Raw genomic sequence first — 18,084 nt, 5'->3', positions numbered from 1 at the left:
CTGCACGGATCCATAACTGCCACCGATCCCGTAACTGCACCGATCCCGTAACTGCACGCGATCCAGTAACTGCCACCGATTCCCATAAACCTGCACCAATCCCGTAACTGCACCGCATCCCTGTAACTGCACCAATCCCGTAACTGCACCGATTCCCGTAACTGCACCGATCCCATAACTGCACAATCACATAACTGCACCGATCCCATAACTGCACCGATCCCGCTAACTGCACCGATCCGCTAACTGCACCGATCCCATAACTGCACCGATCCAGAACTGCACAAAATCCCGTAACTGCAACCGATTCCCGTAACTGCACGATCCGTAACTGCACCGATCCCGTAACTGCACCGCATCCCATAACTGCACCGGATTCCCGTAACTGCACCGATCCCGTAACTGCCACCGATCACATGACTTTGCACCGGATCCCGTAACTGCACGGATTCCCATAACTGCACCGATCCCGTAACTGCACCGATCCCGTAACTGCACGGATCCCATAACTGCACCGGATCCGTAACTGGCACCGATCCCGTAACATGCACCGAATCACATGACTGCCACCGAATCCCGTAACTGCACGATCCCGTTAACTGCCACCGTATCCCATAACTAGCACCAATCCCATAACTGCCACCGATTCCCGTAACTGCACCATCCCTTAACTGCACCGTCACATGACTGCACCGATCCCGTAACTGCACCCAATCCCGTAACTGCACGATCCCATAACTGCACAATCCCATAACTGCACCGATCCCGATAACTTGCACGGATCCCATAACTGCACCGATCCTCGTAACCTGCCACCGCATCCCGTAACTGCACGATCCCTGTAACTGCCACCGATCACATGACTTAGCACGATCCCATAACTGCACCAATCCCGTAACTGCACGATCCCATAACTGCCACCGATCCCGCTAACTGCACGGATCCCAACACTGCACCGATCCCGTAACTGCACCGATCCCGTAACTGCACCAATCCGTAACTGCACCGATCCCATAACTGCACCGATCCCGTACTGCACGGATCCATAACTGCACCGATCCCGTAACTGCCACCATTCCCGTAACTGCACGATCACATGACTGCACCGATCCCGTAAACTGCACGCGATCCCATAACTGCACCGATTCCCGTAACATGCCACGATTCCCGTAACTGCACGGTCCATAACTGCACCCGATCCGCTAACTGCACCTGATTCCCGTAACTGCACCGATCACATGACTTGCACCGATCCCAGCTAACTGCCACCGATCCCGTAACTGCACGATCCCATAACTGCACCAATCCCATAACTTGCACCGCATTCCGTTAACTGCACCAATTCCCGTAACTGCCACCGCATTCCACATGACTCACCGATCCCCGTAACTGCACCAATCCCGTAACTGTGCACCGATCCCCATAACTGCACCAATCCCATAACTGCACCGATCCCGTAACTGCCACCAATTCCCGTAACTGCACCAATCCCGTAATCCTGCACGATCCCCTTAACTGCCTACCGATCCCATACTGCACCAATTCCCTTGTAACTGGCACCAATCCCGTAACTGCACGGATCCTCTTATAACTGCACCGATCCATAACTGCCACCAACGTAACTGCACGGATCCCATAAACTGCACCGATCCCATACCCGCCCACCGATCCCCGTAACTGCCACCGTACCCGTAACTGCACCGATCCCGAACGTGCACTGTATCAACATGAACCCTGCACCTGATCCCGGTAACTGCGACCAGGATCCCATTAACTGCACCGATCCCATAACTGCACCAATCCGTAAACCTGCAGATCCCAACCTGCATCCGATCCCGTAAACTGCACGGATCCATAACTGCCCACCGTCCCGTCAACTGCACCGATCCCCGTAACGCACCATCGTAACCCTGTGCACGGATCATAAACTGGCAATCCGATCCCATAACTAGCACCGATCGTAACTGCACCAATCCCGTACTGCACGGATCTCCATTAACTTGCACGATCCTCATATTACTGCACCTGATCCATAAACTGCACCGATCCATAACTGCACCAATCCCGTAAACTGCACCGATCCCGTAACTTTCACCAATTCCGTAACTGCACGGGCAATCCCATAAACTGCACCGATCACCATAACTGCAACCAATCCCGCTAACTTGCACGGCATCCCATAACTGCACAACGTACCTCCCGTACACTTTGCACCGACCGTAACTGCACGGATCCCATACTGCACCGATTCCCGTAACTGCACCGATCCCGTAACTGCCACCGATCCCAGAACTTGCATCCTTACCACTAACTGCATCCGATCAATAACTGCCACGATCCAATAACTGCACCGATCCATATCACTTGCACCATCCGTAACTGCACCGATATCACATGGACTTGCACGATACCTGTAACTGCATCCGAATCACATAACTGCACGTGATCCCATAAACTGCACCAATCCCGTAAAAATCCCTGACGATCATCATGACTTGATCCGATCCATTAACTGACCAATCAATGACTTGCACCAATCCCGTAACTTGCATCGACTACATAAATGCACTCGATCCTCAATAAAACTGCACCAATCCCGTAACGCTACGATCACATGATGCACGATCCCATTAACTGCACCTAATTCACATGGATCTGCACAGGGAACTATGTTTTGCATTAATGTTGTTTAAAGGCGTTTGATTGGTCTGCAAAGGAAACCCTTCAGGAAATTCTTGCAAACCATCACTGGGTTATGTGATCGGAATTCTTGGTACCGTGTCAGCACTTACTGTCCGCACCTAAAGCCCGCAGACTCTAGGACCTCAGTGTGGGAAATTCCTGGCAATTAACAAGAAGGTAAAGGTGCCTTATGGGACCTACAACTGCCCAATGCTAGTACCCTAAACAGTGTAATAAGAAATCAGCCATGGTGAAGCTTTCTTGTCTGTCCTCTCCAGTCTTTTTAGCCTGGCCTGGTCTCTCAGGGTCTTGTCTGGTCTGTGTCTCTCAGTCTTGTCTGTCTGTCGTTCTGGTTTCTCAGTCGTGTTTCTCTGTCGTCTCTTTTCTCGTCTCTCAGTTGTTTGTCTGTCTCTCAAGTCTGTCTGTCTGTTCTCAGTTCTGTTTGTCTGTTCTCTCAGGCTGTCTGTCTGCTGTCTCTCAGTCTCTCTGTCTGGTCTCTCAGTCTGTCTGTCTGTTCTGTCTTCTCAGTCTTTCTGTCTGTGGGTCTTGTCTCTCAGTCTTTCTCTTCAGTTTCTCTGTCTGTCTGTCTTCTCTGTTCTGTCAGTCTTCTTCTCTCAGTCTGCTGTCAGTCTCTCTGTCTGCTCTCTCTGGTCTGTCTGTCTTCTCAGTCTGCTCTGTCTGTCAGCTTCTGATACTGTCTTGTGTCGTGTCTGTCTTTCGTAGCTCTGTGTTTGTCTTCTCTCTCAGTCTGTCTGTTGTCAGTCTTGTCAGGAGTCAGGTCAGTCTTCTCAGTCTGTCTTGTCTCTCAGTCTTGTCTCTCTGTATATCTTCTCTGTTATGTACTCTCTGTCTGTCTCTCTATCTTGTCAGTCTTTCTGTCTGTTTTGTCATCTCTCAGTCTCTGTCCTGTTTCTCAGTCTGTCTGTGATCTCTCAGTCTCTTCTGTCTGTCAGTTTCTTGATCGTGGTTGTGTCAGTCTCTCTGTCTGTCTGTTCTAGTCAGTCACGTCAGTCTCTACTAGTCGTCAGTCTTCCAGTCATGGTCTGCCCTCAGTGTCTGTCAGGTGCTCTCAGTCTGTCTGTCCCTCTGTTTACTTTCAGTCTTCTCAGTCTGTCTGTCCCTCAGTCTGCTGTCCGCTCACGTGCTGCTCGTCAGTCTGTCTGGTCGGTCTCAGTCTGTCTGTCTTCTCAGTCCTCAGAATCTGTCATGTTTCCCTGTCTCTTCGTGCGTGTCTGTTCTCTCAGTCTGTACTCATCTACTCAGTCTGTCAGTACTCTGTCTGTCTGTCCCGTTCAGCTGTCTGTCCCTCAGTCTGTTTCTGTGCCTCAGGTTCTGTCAGTCTCTCAGTCTGTCTCAGTGCTCTCAGACTGTCCTGATCCGCTCAGTCGTCTGTCCCTCGAGTTCTGTCTTCGTCTTCGTCAGTCTGGTCTGTCCGCTCAAGTCTGTCTGGTCTCTCAGTCTGTAAATGTCTCTGGCAGTCTTGGAGTCTCTTATCTTGTCTTGTCCCTCAGTTGTGTTCAGTCTCTCTGTCTGTCTGTCTGTCTCTCAGTACTTGTCTGGATTCTGTCTGATCTGTCCTCAGTCTGTCAAGGTCTCTCAGTGTGGTCAGTTCGTCTCAGTGTGTCAGTCTCTCAGATGCTGTCTGTCTCTCAGTCTTTGTCTCTCGAGTCTTGTCTATCAGTCTGTCAGTCTCTCCAGTGTGTCAGTCTCTCACACGTCTGTCTGTCTCTCAGTGTCTGTTCTGTCTCTGCGTCTTTTTTGTCTCTTCAGTGCTTCAGTCTCTCAGTCTGTCAGTCTCTTCAGTCTGTCAGTCTCTCATGTCTGTCTCGTCCCTCAGTCTTGTTCTGTCTCTGCAAGTCTGTCTGGTCCCTCAGTCTGTCTTGTCCCTAGTTCTGTGTCTTGTCTCTCAGTCTGTCAGTCTCCATCTGTCAGTCTCTCAGGTCTGTGAGTCGTCTAGTCTGTCTGTCCTCTCAGTGTGGTCAGTGATCTCTCAGTCTGTCTGTCTGTTCAGTCCTACAGTACTGTCTGTTCTGTCTGTCTTCTCAGTCTGTCAGTCTCTCAGTGTGTCAGTTCTCTCAGTTGATGTCAGGTTCTCTCAGTGTGTCCAGCTCTTCAGTGTGTCAGTCCCTCAGTCTGCTCTGTGTCTTGCGCAGTTCTGTCGTCCCTTCAGTCTGTCGTGGTCCCTCAGTCTTGTCTGGCTCACCTCAGTCTTGTTCTGTCTCTCAGTCTGTCAGTCTCTTCAGTCTTGTGAGTCTCTATTCTGTCTGTCCTGCAGGTGTTCAGTCTCTCTTAGTCCTGTTCTGTCTGTACGATCTCAAGTCTGTCTGGTCTCTCAGTCTGTTGAGCTCTGTCTGTGCTGTCCCTCAGGTGGTCAGTAACTTCAGTCGTCTGTGTCTGTCTGCTGGCTCAGTCTGTCAGGTCTCTCAGGATAGGAATGTGATGTGGAATTTTGTTTATTGTAAGTTGTTCATAAGAGGTCATGTGTCAGTTCTCACGTCTGTTGCTCTCTCAGTCTTTTTTGACTCTCTCAGTCTTTTTGGTCTCTCGTCTCGTCAGCCTCTGCAGTCTGTCATGTCGTCTGTCTGTCAGTCTTCTCAGTCGTGTCATCTCTCAGTCTGTCTGTCTCTCAGTCTGTCAGCTCTTCTCAGTCTGTCTGTCCCTCAGTAATCTCAGCTCCTGCTGATTGCCCAGTCTGTCATGTCTGTCTGATCTTCATCAGTCTGTCAGTGGCTCTTCAGCGTGTCTAATCTCTCAGTGATGTACAGTCTGCTCAGTTGTCTGCTCTGCAGTCTTTTGTCTCTTCATGTCTTTTTGTCTCTCAGTGTGTCCGTCTCTCAGTCTTGTCGCTCTCAGTTCTGTCAGTCTGTCTGTCCAGTTCTCTCAGTCTGTCTAGTCTTCCGTCTGTACAGGTACTCTGTCTGATCTGTCTGTCTCTCAGTCTGTCTGTCTAAGTCTCTCGAAGTCTATTTGTCTCTCAGTCATGATCTGTTCCCTCAGATCTAGTCTGTCTCTCAGATCTGTCTGGATCTCTCAGTCTGTCCAGTCTCTCAGTCTGCTGTCAGTCTGTTCTGTCCCTCTAGTCTGTCTGTCGTCGTCTTGCTCTGTTCTTCTCAGCTGTCAGTCTCTCTAGTCATGGTCGTCTGTCTCTCAGTCTGTCTGTCAGTCTGCCTCAGTTATTTTCTCTATGTCGTCATGTGTGTCTGCTCAGTACATAGATCTGATCAGTCTACTCAGTCTTGTTGTGTCCCTCCAAGTCTGTCTGTTCCCTCAGGTCTGTCAGTCTCTAGTCTGTACTTCTCTCAGTCTGATCAGTTCTCTCAGTCGTTCTGAGTCGTGTCTTCTGCAGTCTGTCTGTGTCAGTTCTTCAGTCTTTTTGGTCTGCTCAGTCTGTCTGCTCTCTCAGTCTTTTTGTCTCTCAGTTCTGTCTGTCTCTCATGTCGGTCGAGGTTCCTTCAGTCAGTCTGTTCAGTCTGCTCGTCAGTCTGTCGTCGTTCAGTCTTGTCGTCTGTTGATCTGTCTCTAAGTGGCAGTCTGGTCTTAGTCTCTCAGTAGTCTGGTCTCTCAGTATCATATGCAGGTCTGTCTGTCTGTCTTCTAGTCCAGTCTGTCTCGTATGTGCTGATCATGGTGGGTTCCAGCTAATATTGCTCCCGTGCACTCTGTAAATGAATGAGTGTTGTAATTCGGCCGGACATAAGAGTTTCGGAGGATCCTGACGTGTAAGCGACCTGCCTGGGTCCGAATGGGATTATGCCATAATCAGTTAATGGGAACATACCATACGAGAGCGTATATTAAAACTTATAGGAGTATATAGAGTTGATGAAGGCAGGAGACCTCCAGAAACTTACCTCAGGTTACATGATTGGTATCTCCTCCTAATTACTAATTGCTCATTCGGTGGTTATTTAGACCTTGAGAGCTGCTAAAAGCCCCAAGAGTGCCCCCTAGTGGGTAATGACCAGCTAATCAGAGGCTTTTGGTTGCCCCACAGTATGGGATCTGGGTGAAATTGTAACTGCCGAATAATGTGGAGTTTCAGCCAGGTTTGAGACGTTGCTGGAGCTGAGTTGGGGGCAAGGGGGGCAGGAGTTTATTTAAGGACTGAGGGATGGAGATGTGGATTATTTCCATGATAAGCCCCGTGCGTATGGGCAATAGGATTTTATGTAGTAATTGGAGTTCCTGGGGGAGACTGTATCTCTGTATGTACGAGTCGTCCCCCATTTTGGTTACGGAACCTTTACTGATAGTAAAAAATAATAATAATGCTTCTTGCTTTTAAATTAATGTGTGGTTTTTAAAGGGGAAGTTCACCTTTACAGTAACTTTTGGTATGTTATTAGAATGGTCCTCTTCCTAGCAACTTTGCCATTTGGTCTTCATTATTTTTTATTATAGTTTTTGAATATTTCCCTTCTTCTTCTGCTCTTGGCAGCTTTCAAATGGGGGTCACTGACCCCGGCAGCCAAACCCTATTGCTCTGTGAGGCTCCAGTTTTATTGTTATTGTTACTTTTTATTCCTTATCTTTCTCTCCTATTCATATTCTCATCTCTCATTTAAAGCACTGCCTGGTTACTAGGGTAAAAAAAGACCCTAGCAACCAGATTGCTGCTAAAATACCAAATGGAGAGCTGTTGAACAAATAGCTAAGTAACTGAAAAACCATAAAAAATTAAGACCAATTGCAAATTGTCTCAAATTAAAAGTTAACGTAAAGATGAACTGCCCCTTTAAAAGTGTTTGTTGCATTCCCTGTACCAAATGAACACAATCAATAAAACCTGCCAATTAAACAGCACAAGGTGGCGATTGTGAATAGGGCCACGCCCCCTGCGTATTTATTGGGCGCCAAAGATGTAATGTTTCAGGGCCTGCGCCCCTATTGGCCAGTGAAATTCTTACTCAATGACATAGCAATCAATAAATTACGCATATGACGTTCCTTAATTACAATTCATAAAAACCCGTTTATCGTTATTTGGTGCTGAGAGTCCAACAGATTGTGCAGCCATGTCACATGGTTCTCCCAATGTTACTGAACAGTTACAGCCATAGAAACGTATGGAAGTACAGAATGACCGACTGGAAATGTACCAACCTGCCGCCCACACCCTGTTATTTATTATTCTACAGCAGCGTTTTCAACCACTGTTTCCGTGGCACAGACTAGTGGTGTGCCGCGAGATGTTGCCTGGTGTGCCGTAGCAAGGCAACCAATGGTACTAGGGGGCACTGCTGCTGGGCACCAATGTACTAGGGGCACTGCTGCTGGCACCATGTCTAGGGGGGCACTTGCTGCTCGGGGCACGCATGTACTAGGGGCACTGCGCTCGGGACACACAATGACTAGGGGGGCACTGCTGCCTTAGGCACGCTAATGTAACTGGGGGCACTGGGCTGGCTTGGGCCCAATGTACTTAGGGGCACTGCTGCTGGCACCAATGTACTCAGGGGGGCACTCTGCTCCGGGCACCAATGTAACTGGGGCACTGCTCCTTGGAACCAATGTACTAGGGGGGCACTGCTGCTGGGCACCAATGTACTAGGGGGCACTGGCTGCTGGCCACCAATGTACTAGGGGGGCACTAGCGTTGCTGGGCACAACAATGTACTAGGGGGGCGCGTGCTGGGAACCAATGGTACTGCGGGGCACTGCTCTGCTGGGCACCAAATGTACTAGGGGGGGCACTGCTGCTGGGCACCAATAGTACTGAGGGGGACACTGCTCTTGGCACCAATGTACTAGGGGGGCACTGTGTGCTGGGCACCAATGTACTAGTGGGGGCACTGCTGCTGGAGCACCAAATGTACAGTGGGGCTGCACTGCATGCCTGAGGCACCAATGTCACCTGAGGGGGGGCACTGCTTGCTGGGCCAATGGTACTAGGGGGGCACTGCTTGCTGGGCGACCAAATGTACTAGGGGGGCAGCTGCTGGGGCACCAGATGTACTAGGGGGGCACTGCCCTGCTTGGGCGAACCAATGTACTAGGGGGCACTGGCTACTGGGCAACCAATGTACTAGGGGGGCACTGCTCTTGGCACCAATGTACTAAGGGGGCAGACTGCTGCTGGGCACAGGTACTAGGGGGGGCACTGCGCTGGGCACCAATGTAACTAGGGGGCACTGCTGCTGGGCACCAATGAATGTACTAGGGGGGCACTGCCTTGGCACCAATTGTACTCAGGGGGGACACTGCTGCTGGGCACCAATGTACAAGGGGGGCAACTGCCTGCTGGGACACCAATGTACTAGGGGGCACTGCTGCTGCTGGGGTGGGGAGTGGCACTAGCTCTTGCACCAATGCACTAGGGGGACACTGCTGCTAGGGCACCAGTGTATATGGGGGGCACGTCTTGGACCAATGCTAATCTGGGGGCACTGCTGCTAAGGGCACCAGTTGTAACTAGTGGGGCACTGCTCTTGGGCACCAAGCACTAGGGGGGCACTGCTGCTGGGCACCAAATGTACTAAGGAGGGGCACTGTTGCTGGGACAGAGTTAAATTTTTTACATTTTCTAATGGTGGTGTGCCTCATGTTTTTTTCATGAAACAAGTGTGCCTTTGCCCAAAAAAGGTTGAAAAACACTGATTTTCTACAGAAACAGTAAAAACAACTTCTCATTGACTGAGGGAGGACACGCCACCTGAAGGGCCAAACAGGGGGGGGTTTGAATCCAGGAGGCCCCCCACCCTGGATCTGGGCTTACCACTCTGGGGGGGCCCAAGAGGAACTTTGGGACACAAATCATCCCTAGAAATGTTTTCGAAGGCTACATTCATTTTCCCAATGTTCTTGAGCAGAACTGCGACTTGCCACCCATATTGAATGAACGCGGTTCCTTTACTGTATTTGTTCCAAAGCAACGACGCTAGGACGCACTGCGAGATGGGAGGCTCATTTATCTCCTTACCAAGGTGGGAAAAAGGCAAATACTGGGGGGTTCTGTCCCACCCCACCAACACCTACACACACCGAGAAACTTCCTGCTCCTGTCCCTATGTACATCTAGTATCCTCCCCCCTGACCCTATATACATCTATATACCTGCCCCCTGCCCCCTATATACATCTGATATACCCTGCCGCCCTGCCCCTAATATACATCTATATACCTCCCCTGCCCCTATATTACATCTATATACCTGCCCCCCTGCCCCTATGTACATCTAATACCTGCCCCCTGCCCCCCTATATACATCTATATACCTGCCCCCCCTGTCCTATATACATCTATTTCCTGGCCCCCTGACCCTATATACATCTATATACCTGCCTCCTATATACATCTATATACCCCCTGCCCCTATATAAATCTATATACCTGCCGTCCCTATATACATTATATTACCTGCCCCCCTGTCCCTATATACATCTTATATAGCCTGCCTCCTAATATACATCTATATACCCCCCTGCCCAATAATACATCTATATACTTGCCCCCTGCCCTAATATACATTTATATAACCTGCCCCCTGCCCTAAATAACATCTATAACCTGCCCCCTGCACCCTATAATACATCTATATACCTGCCACCTATATACCTATATACCTGCCCTCTAATAATACCCTGCCCCCTCCTGCCCCCCTATATACATCTAATATACCTGCCCCTATATACATCTATATACCCTGCCCCCTGCCCCTATATAACAGCTATATACCTGCCCCCGCGCCATCCCTATATACATCTATATACCGTGCCCTGCCCCATAATATACATCTATATCATACCTGCCCCCTGCCCCTTATATACATTCTATAATACCTGCCCCTGCCCCTTAATATACATCTAATAGTACCTGCCCCCCCACTGCCCTATCATACATCTATATATCCTGCCCCCTGCCCTATAATACATCTATATACTGCCCCCGCTGCCCCTATTTACATTATAATACCTCTGCCCTGCCCCCTATCATACATCCAAAAATATATTACCCTGCCTGCCGCCTTATAATAACATCTATATACCTGCCCCCACTGCCCCCTATATACATCTATTACCCTGCCCCCGTGCCCCCTATATAACATCGAAATAGCCGTGCCCCCGGCTGCCCCCTATATACAGTCTATATAATCCTGCCCCCCTGCCCCCTATATACATCTATATACCTGCCCCCTGCCCCTATATACATCTATATACCTGCCCCCCTGCCCCGTATAACTACATCTATATACCTCCCCCTCCCCCTATACTAATCTATAAGTGCCCCCTAATACTACATCTATAATACCTGCCCCCTGCCCCTAAATATACATCTATAATACCTGCCCCCCTGCCCCTATATACATCTTATATACCTGCCCCCGGCTGCCCCCTAGTATAGTACATATATTATACCCGCCCTGCCCTATATACATCTGTTACCTCCCCCTGCCCCTATAATACATCTATATACCTGCCCCTATATAATCCTATATAACTCCCCTGCCCCCTATATACATCTATAATACGTGCCCTATATACATCTGATATACGCTGCCACCCCTGCCCCTACTATACATTCTACTATACCTGCCCCCCTGCACCCTATATAGCATTCTATATACCTGCCGCCCTGCCGGCCTAGTAGTACATATATATACCTGCCCCCTGCCCCCTATATACATCTATAATACCTCCCCTGCCCCCTATCATACATCTATATCCGCCCCCTATATACATCTATATCCTGCCCCTGCCCCCTATATACATCCTATATAAACCTGCCCCTATATATCTATAATACCTGCCCCTGCCCCCTATATACATCTATATACCTGCCCCCCTGCCCCCTAATACATCTATATATCCTGCTCACCATCCCCATTGGTTTGCGACTGGTTATTTCCCCTTTAATAAGGACTGTGTATTTTGGTTTCAGAGCGTAAGGCGTAAGCTGCGATTGGAGTTAGTTGAATAGCATCACAGTTGTGTCGTGTCCGTGGCGGCGGTGAGTGTGGTTTTCTTGGTATCAAAGAGTCGGTTACTCTGGCCCAATGTGGCTTCCACACTCACACTCACACTTATTTGGAGCGTCCACCAGGGAGAGGGACAGTCAACTTGATCCCTTGTAAGTTTTCTTGGTTGGTTATTGGTATAATTAAATCCTACAGCGCCAATAGAATTGTAGCAGGGAGAGGATGAACCCTGGGGAAATAAACGGGAGGCAATCGCTAGAGAATACCAGACCCATACGGTGCCAATCCGCAATAGACTCACCTCTACTCCTGTCTCCCTCCCTCCCCCAGGTCTCTGGCTGATAGGTGAACTTCCCTGATTCCTCACTTATTGCCGTCGGTTACGCGAAGTAGTATTAACTTCGTGCCAAGTGAAATTCGTAAGGGAGTTAACATCAAGAGAAGATAATGAGTATAGTTATACGCGTGTATAAATACTGCCAGAATTCGTCCCGTGTGCAGTTGTGTAACCGTTGCGGTCCTCCAGTGCTCATCCTCCGTACCCGCCTTAGTTGGGTTATGAAGTGTCCAGAATAATTAGGATACGAGGTGGTGGGATCCTGTTATCGATGGTAGCCCACGGCTAAACGTAGTGAGCTACAAATCTTATGCAGTAAAATTCCTATAATTCGTGTACTTTGATATCCCATACTAAGATATAATCATACACCCTTATTGGGAGGCAAGAACAGCCCTATGGGGTTTATTTAAAAAATGGTTAAGACATAATGATTCCCTTCTTCTGAATAATAAAACGGTAACCTGTAACTTGAATCCCAACTAAGATATAATTAACCTCCCTTATGGGGCAGAACTCGTTAAGTACAGTCAGAGTCCTAATTGGGGTTTATTTAATGGTTAAATGATTCGCCCTTTTTCTCTTAATTATTAAAACATGTACCTGTCACTTGATCCCAACTAAGAATATAATTACCGACCCCTTATTGGGGTGGCCAGAACAACGCCGCTATTGGGTTTTCCTTGTATTTCACAGGTGTAATGATTCCCTTTTCTCCGTGTAATAATAAAACAGTCAACGCGTGTATTTGGATCCCAACTAAGAGTATAATTAGCCTCAGCCTTATTTGTGGGCTAGAACAGCACCCTATGGGCTTTATTTCAATGGTTAAAGTGATCTCCCTCCTTTCTCGGTAACGTAATAATGACAGTACCGTGTAACTATATTTGATACCCAACTAAGCGTACTAAGTATAATTAGCCACGCCCCTTATTGGGCAGCGAAACGGAGGCCCCTATTGAGTCTGGATATTAATGCGTTAAATGATTCCCTTTTCTCTGTATAATAAAGACAGTAACCTGTACTTGATCCAGCAAGATAATTCCGCCTTATTGGGGCAGAAACAGCCCTATGGGTTTATTTCATGGTTAAATGATTCCTTTTTCTTCTGTAAATAATAAAACAGTACCTGTACTTGATCCCAACTAGATATAATACCCCCTTATTGGGCAAGAACAGACCTATTGGTGTATTTAATGGTTAAGATGATTCCCTTTTTCGCTCTGTAAAATAAAACGTTCCTGTACTTGATCCCAACTAAGATATAATTACCCCTATTGGGGGCAAACAGCCCTAATTGGGTTATTTCATGGTTAAATGATTCCCTTTTTCTCTGTAATAATAAAACAGTACCTGTACTTGATCCCAACTAAGATATAATTCCCCTTAATTGGGGCAGAACACGCCCTATTAGGTTTTATTTAACTGGGTTAAATGATTCCCTTATTCTCCTGGTATAATAAACAGTCTGTTATTTGATCCAACTAAGATATAATTACCCCCTTATTGGGACAAACGCCCTAATTGGTTTATTTCCATGTTCCATTTCTGCTCGGTTCGTTGGACAGGGAAGAATTACTTTGGGGGGATCCAGCGTCCCTATTGGACGAGCTGATATCGTGGCTTCCAATGGCATCATCCATACCCTAGAGGGCCATCCTCATCCCTGACACCATTTTGCCAATTTTGCCCCCATCCGTTGCCGGCAGAATACCTTTGGGCAAATCATTAAGGTGAGTCTCTAATGATGGAGAATGTTCCGTGGGTCCCAGTCCGACTCCCATAGATATTGGGAAATGTGTTCCATGTTTCCAGAGGGGCCACATTGCCCGAGGACCGAGGGGATTAGGGAGGTGCGCCCCCAGGGTAATGTTACCTGCGGGCGCTGCCCATATGCAACAATGTGGCCAAAAATGCCCTTCATGGGGGTCAGTGTAAAGCTTTGTGGGTAAAATATTCCAAACTGCATAATTTTGTGATAATGGCCTAAAGGAAAATGTGCAGCAGCCCCGTAACCTTCAGGGCCCCAGCCATATCCTGGCCCCCCCACATCTCTGGCCCCATACCCTGGCCCCCCCACACTCTGGCCCCCATACCCTGCCCCCCCCACCTCTGGACCCCCCAACCACTGGCCCCCACAAGCTCTGGCCCACCCATACCCTGCCCCCCCCCACACCTGACCCCTCCCATAACCCTGGGCCCCCCCCACACTCTGCCCATACCCTGCCCCACCCACACTCTGACCCCTCCGTACACTGGCCTTCCCATACCCTGCCCCCACAGTCTGCCCCCCCATACCCTGGCCCCCACCCCACACTCTGTGCCCTCCATACCCTGCCCCTCCCATTCGCACTGGCTTCCCCCCATACCTACCACCCATTCCCTGGCTCCTCCCCATACCCCTGCCCCCCATTCCCTGCCTCTCCCCCATAATATTTCCCTATCGCCACCCTGCCCCGTGAGCTGTACAAATCTAAGGTCCCTATCCCATTCCATCAGCCCCTGCCCCAGTGAGCTTACAATCTATCTAAGGTCCCTATCACATTCCCATCAGTCCCTGCCCAGTGAGCTTACAATCTAAGGTCCTATCCATTCCCATCAGCCCCTGCCCCAGTGAGCTTACAATCTAAGGTCCCTATCACATTCCCATCAGCCCCTGCCCCAGTGAGCTTAACAATCTAAGGTCCCTATCCCATTCCCATCAGCCCCTGCCCCAGTGAGCTTACAATCTAAGGTCCTAATCACATTCCCATCAGCCCTGCTCCAGTGAGCTTACAATCTAAGGTCCCTATCCCATCCCATCAGCCCCTGCCCCAGTGAGCTTACAATCTAAGGTCCCTATCCCATTCCCCATCAGTCCCTGCCCCAGTGAGCTTACAATCTAAGGTCCCTATCCCATTCCCATCAGTCCCTGCCCCAGTGAGCTTACAATCTAAGGTCCCTATCCCATTCCCATCAGCCCCTGCCCCAGTGAGCTTACAATCTAAGGCCCCTATCCCATTCCCATCAGTCCTGCCCAGTGAGCTTACAATCTAAGGTCCCTATCACATTCCCATCAGTCCCTGCCCCAGTGAGCTTACAATCTAAGGTCCCTATCCCATTCCCATCAGCCCCTGCCCCAGTGAGCTTACAATCTAAGGTCCCTATCCCCCATTCCCATCAGCCCCTGCCCCAGTGAGTTAACAATCTAAGGCCCCTATCCCATTCCCATCAGTCCCTGCCCCCAGTGAGCTTACAATCTAAGGTCCCTATCACATTCCCATCAGTCCCTGCCCCAGTGAGCTTACAATCTAAGGTCCCTATCCCATTCCCATCAGCCCCTGCCCCAGTGAGTTTACAATCTAAGGTCCCTATCCCATTCCCATCAGTCCCTGCCCCAGTGAGCTTACAGTCTAAGGTCCCTATCACATTCCCAATGCAAGCCCTGCAACGCTGCATTTCTAGCTGCGACTGTGCCGCATAACTCTGAATGCTGAACCTCCTGTTCCCTACAGGGTCCGTGTTCCGACTGTGACTCTATTGCCCCCTGCCCAGGCAACAGCACTGATCCGGTAAGGAACAAACCCCATGTTAGTCAATTCTGTTGGGGCAAATATCCACCATGTTCTCTGTATAATGTGCCCCATTGGCACCGACTGGGCCCGACTGTAATGAGTAGCGTATATATATATATACAGTGTATACCGGGTCCCCGCACTCTGACCCAACTCAAGGCTTTAGGGCGAAGACACACAGAGCTACTTAGTAGCAGCTACTTGTCACGGCTACTAAACTCCAAATAATCCCCGGCCATAGACGGTACTGAGAATTGCCCCTGCCATAGACAGTACTGAGAATTGCCCCTGCCATAGACAGTACTGAGAATTGCCCCTGCCATAGACAGTACTGAGAATTGCCCCTGCCATAGACAGTACTGAGAATTGCCCCTGCCATAGACAGTACTGAGAATTGCCCCTGCCATAGACGGTACTGAGAATTGCCCCTGCCATAGACGGTACTGAGAATTGCCCCTGCCATAGACGGTACTGAGAATTGCCCCTGCCATAGACAGTACTGGAATTGCCCCTGCCATAGACAGTACTGAGAATTGCCCCTGCCATAGACAGTACTGAGAATTGCCCCTGCCATAGACGGTACTGAGAATTGCCCCTGCCATACACGGTACTGAGAATTGCCCCTGCATAGACATTACTGAAATTGCCCCTGCCATAGACAGTACTGAGAATTGCCCCCTGCGCAATAGACATTACTGAGAATTGCCCCTGCCATAGACATTACTGAGAATTGCCCCTGCCATAGACGGTACTGAGAATTGCCCCTGCCATAGACATTACTGAGAATTGCCCCTGCCATAGACATTACTGAGAATTGCCCCTGCCATAGACGGTACTGAGAATTGCCCCTGCCATAGACAGTACTGAGAATTGCCCCTGCCATAGACATTACTGAGAATTGCCCCTGCCATAGACGGTACTGAGAATTGCCCCTGCCATAGACATTACTGAGAATTGCCCCTGCCATAGACGGTACTGAGAATTGCCCCTGCCATAGACAGTACTGAGAATTGCCCCTGCCATAGACAGTACTGAGAATTGCCCCTGCCAAACTCCCATAGAGACAATTATCAGTAAATGATCAGCTCTGTCTGTTTCTGTAGCCGTGACAAGTAGCTGCTTCACCCTTAGGGTGTGTGGGTGCCAGGGGTGTGTGGGTGCCAGGGGTGTGTGGGTGCCAGGGGTGTGTGGGTGCCAGGGGTGTGTGGGTGCCAGGGGTGTGTGGGTGCCAGGGGTGCGGAGCCTTTTATTATTATTATTGTTATTATTATATCCTGCAGTGCCATAAGGAATGCATTATCATGTTAAATGGTGTTTTACTGAGGCCCTAGTTAGTTAGTTAGTGTCACTAGTTAGAGGCCCTAGTTAGTGTCACTAGTTAGAGGCCCTAGTTAGTGTCACTAGTTAGAGGCCCTAGTTAGTTAGTGTCACTAGTTAGAGGCCCTAGTTAGTTAGTGTCACTAGTTAGAGGCCCTAGTTAGTTAGTGTCACTAGTTAGAGGCCCTAGTTTAGTGTCACTAGTTAGAGGCCCTAGTTAGTGTCACTAGTTAGAGGCCCTAGTTAGTGTCACTAGTTAGAGGCCCTAGTTAGTGTCACTAGTTAGAGCCTAGTTAGTTAGTGTCACTAGTTAGAGGCCCTAGTTAGTTAGTGTCACTAGTTAGAGGCCCTAGTTAGTTAGTGTCACTAGTTAGAGGCCCTAGTTAGTTAGTGTCACTAGTTAGAGGCCTAGTTAGTTAGTGTCACTAGTTAGAGGCCTAGTTAGTGTCACTAGTTAGAGGCCCTAGTTAGTTAGTTAGTGTCACTAGTTAGGGCCCCTAGTTAGTTAGTTAGTGTCACTAGTTAGAGGCCCTAGTTAGTTAGTTAGTGTCACTAGTTAGAGGCCCTAGTTAGTTAGTGTCACTAGTTAGAGGCCCTAGTTAGTTAGTTAGTGTCACTAGTTAGAGGCCCTAGTTAGTTAGTGTCACTAGTTAGAGGCCCTAGTTAGTTAGTTAGTGTCACTAGTTAGAGGCCCTAGTTAGTTAGTTAGTGTCACTAGTTATCAGCATCCTTTGGTGTCAGCCCCATTTTGGTTGATGCCCTGGGGTATTGGGGTGCCCCAAGGCTGGTACCCGCGGGGGTTTGCTAAAGGGGGGCCCTACACCCTGCAATCTGCTTGTTTAGTGAGGCCCCCGAACGAGCGGATCTTCCCCCGACTTGCTCACCTAAGGTGGGTGATATGGGGCTAATTCCATTGTTTGGCCCCAGGGACCGAGTTCCACATCAAATGGCCAATGTGGCCCCTGGTCTGATGGGAATTCCAACCTGCCCAATCAGTATCTGGCCAAGTGTTGGCCACGTGTCGGTCAGGCAGACCCATTGGATAAACTGCTGAATCGGCAGCTGAAATCTGCCCCTGTAGGGCCCCTTTGTGCTGGGAGGGCTCTGATTGGCCATCATTTCCCTTAATGGAAGGAAAACTTTTACCATTTTGCAGGGAATTGTGGTCCAGGGATGCCGCCTGGGTGAGGGCACCAATAGTTCCAATGGCTGTGCCCGAAACTGCACCGTAACTGCCACGGTAGGTCACGTGACTCTTATTGCCCCTAATGGATGTTATT

General features: G+C 49.2%; 1 protein-coding gene across 1 annotated transcript in view; it reads left to right on the top strand.

The window, feature by feature from the left end:
* Positions 1-18,084, top strand: part of stab1 (stabilin 1) — a 153,678-nt gene that overhangs the window by 46,786 nt on the left and 88,808 nt on the right. The window contains 4 exon segments of the mRNA XM_031901368.1: positions 13,502-13,588; positions 13,590-13,631; positions 15,428-15,484; positions 17,961-18,044. Of these exon segments, the coding sequence (XP_031757228.1) occupies positions 13,502-13,588; positions 13,590-13,631; positions 15,428-15,484; positions 17,961-18,044 (270 nt within the window).

This window comes from Xenopus tropicalis, chromosome 4 (genome assembly GCF_000004195.4).
Source record: "Xenopus tropicalis strain Nigerian chromosome 4, UCB_Xtro_10.0, whole genome shotgun sequence".
Classification (NCBI taxonomy): Eukaryota; Metazoa; Chordata; class Amphibia; order Anura; family Pipidae; genus Xenopus; species Xenopus tropicalis.
This window is presented reverse-complemented; position numbering and strand designations above follow the sequence as displayed.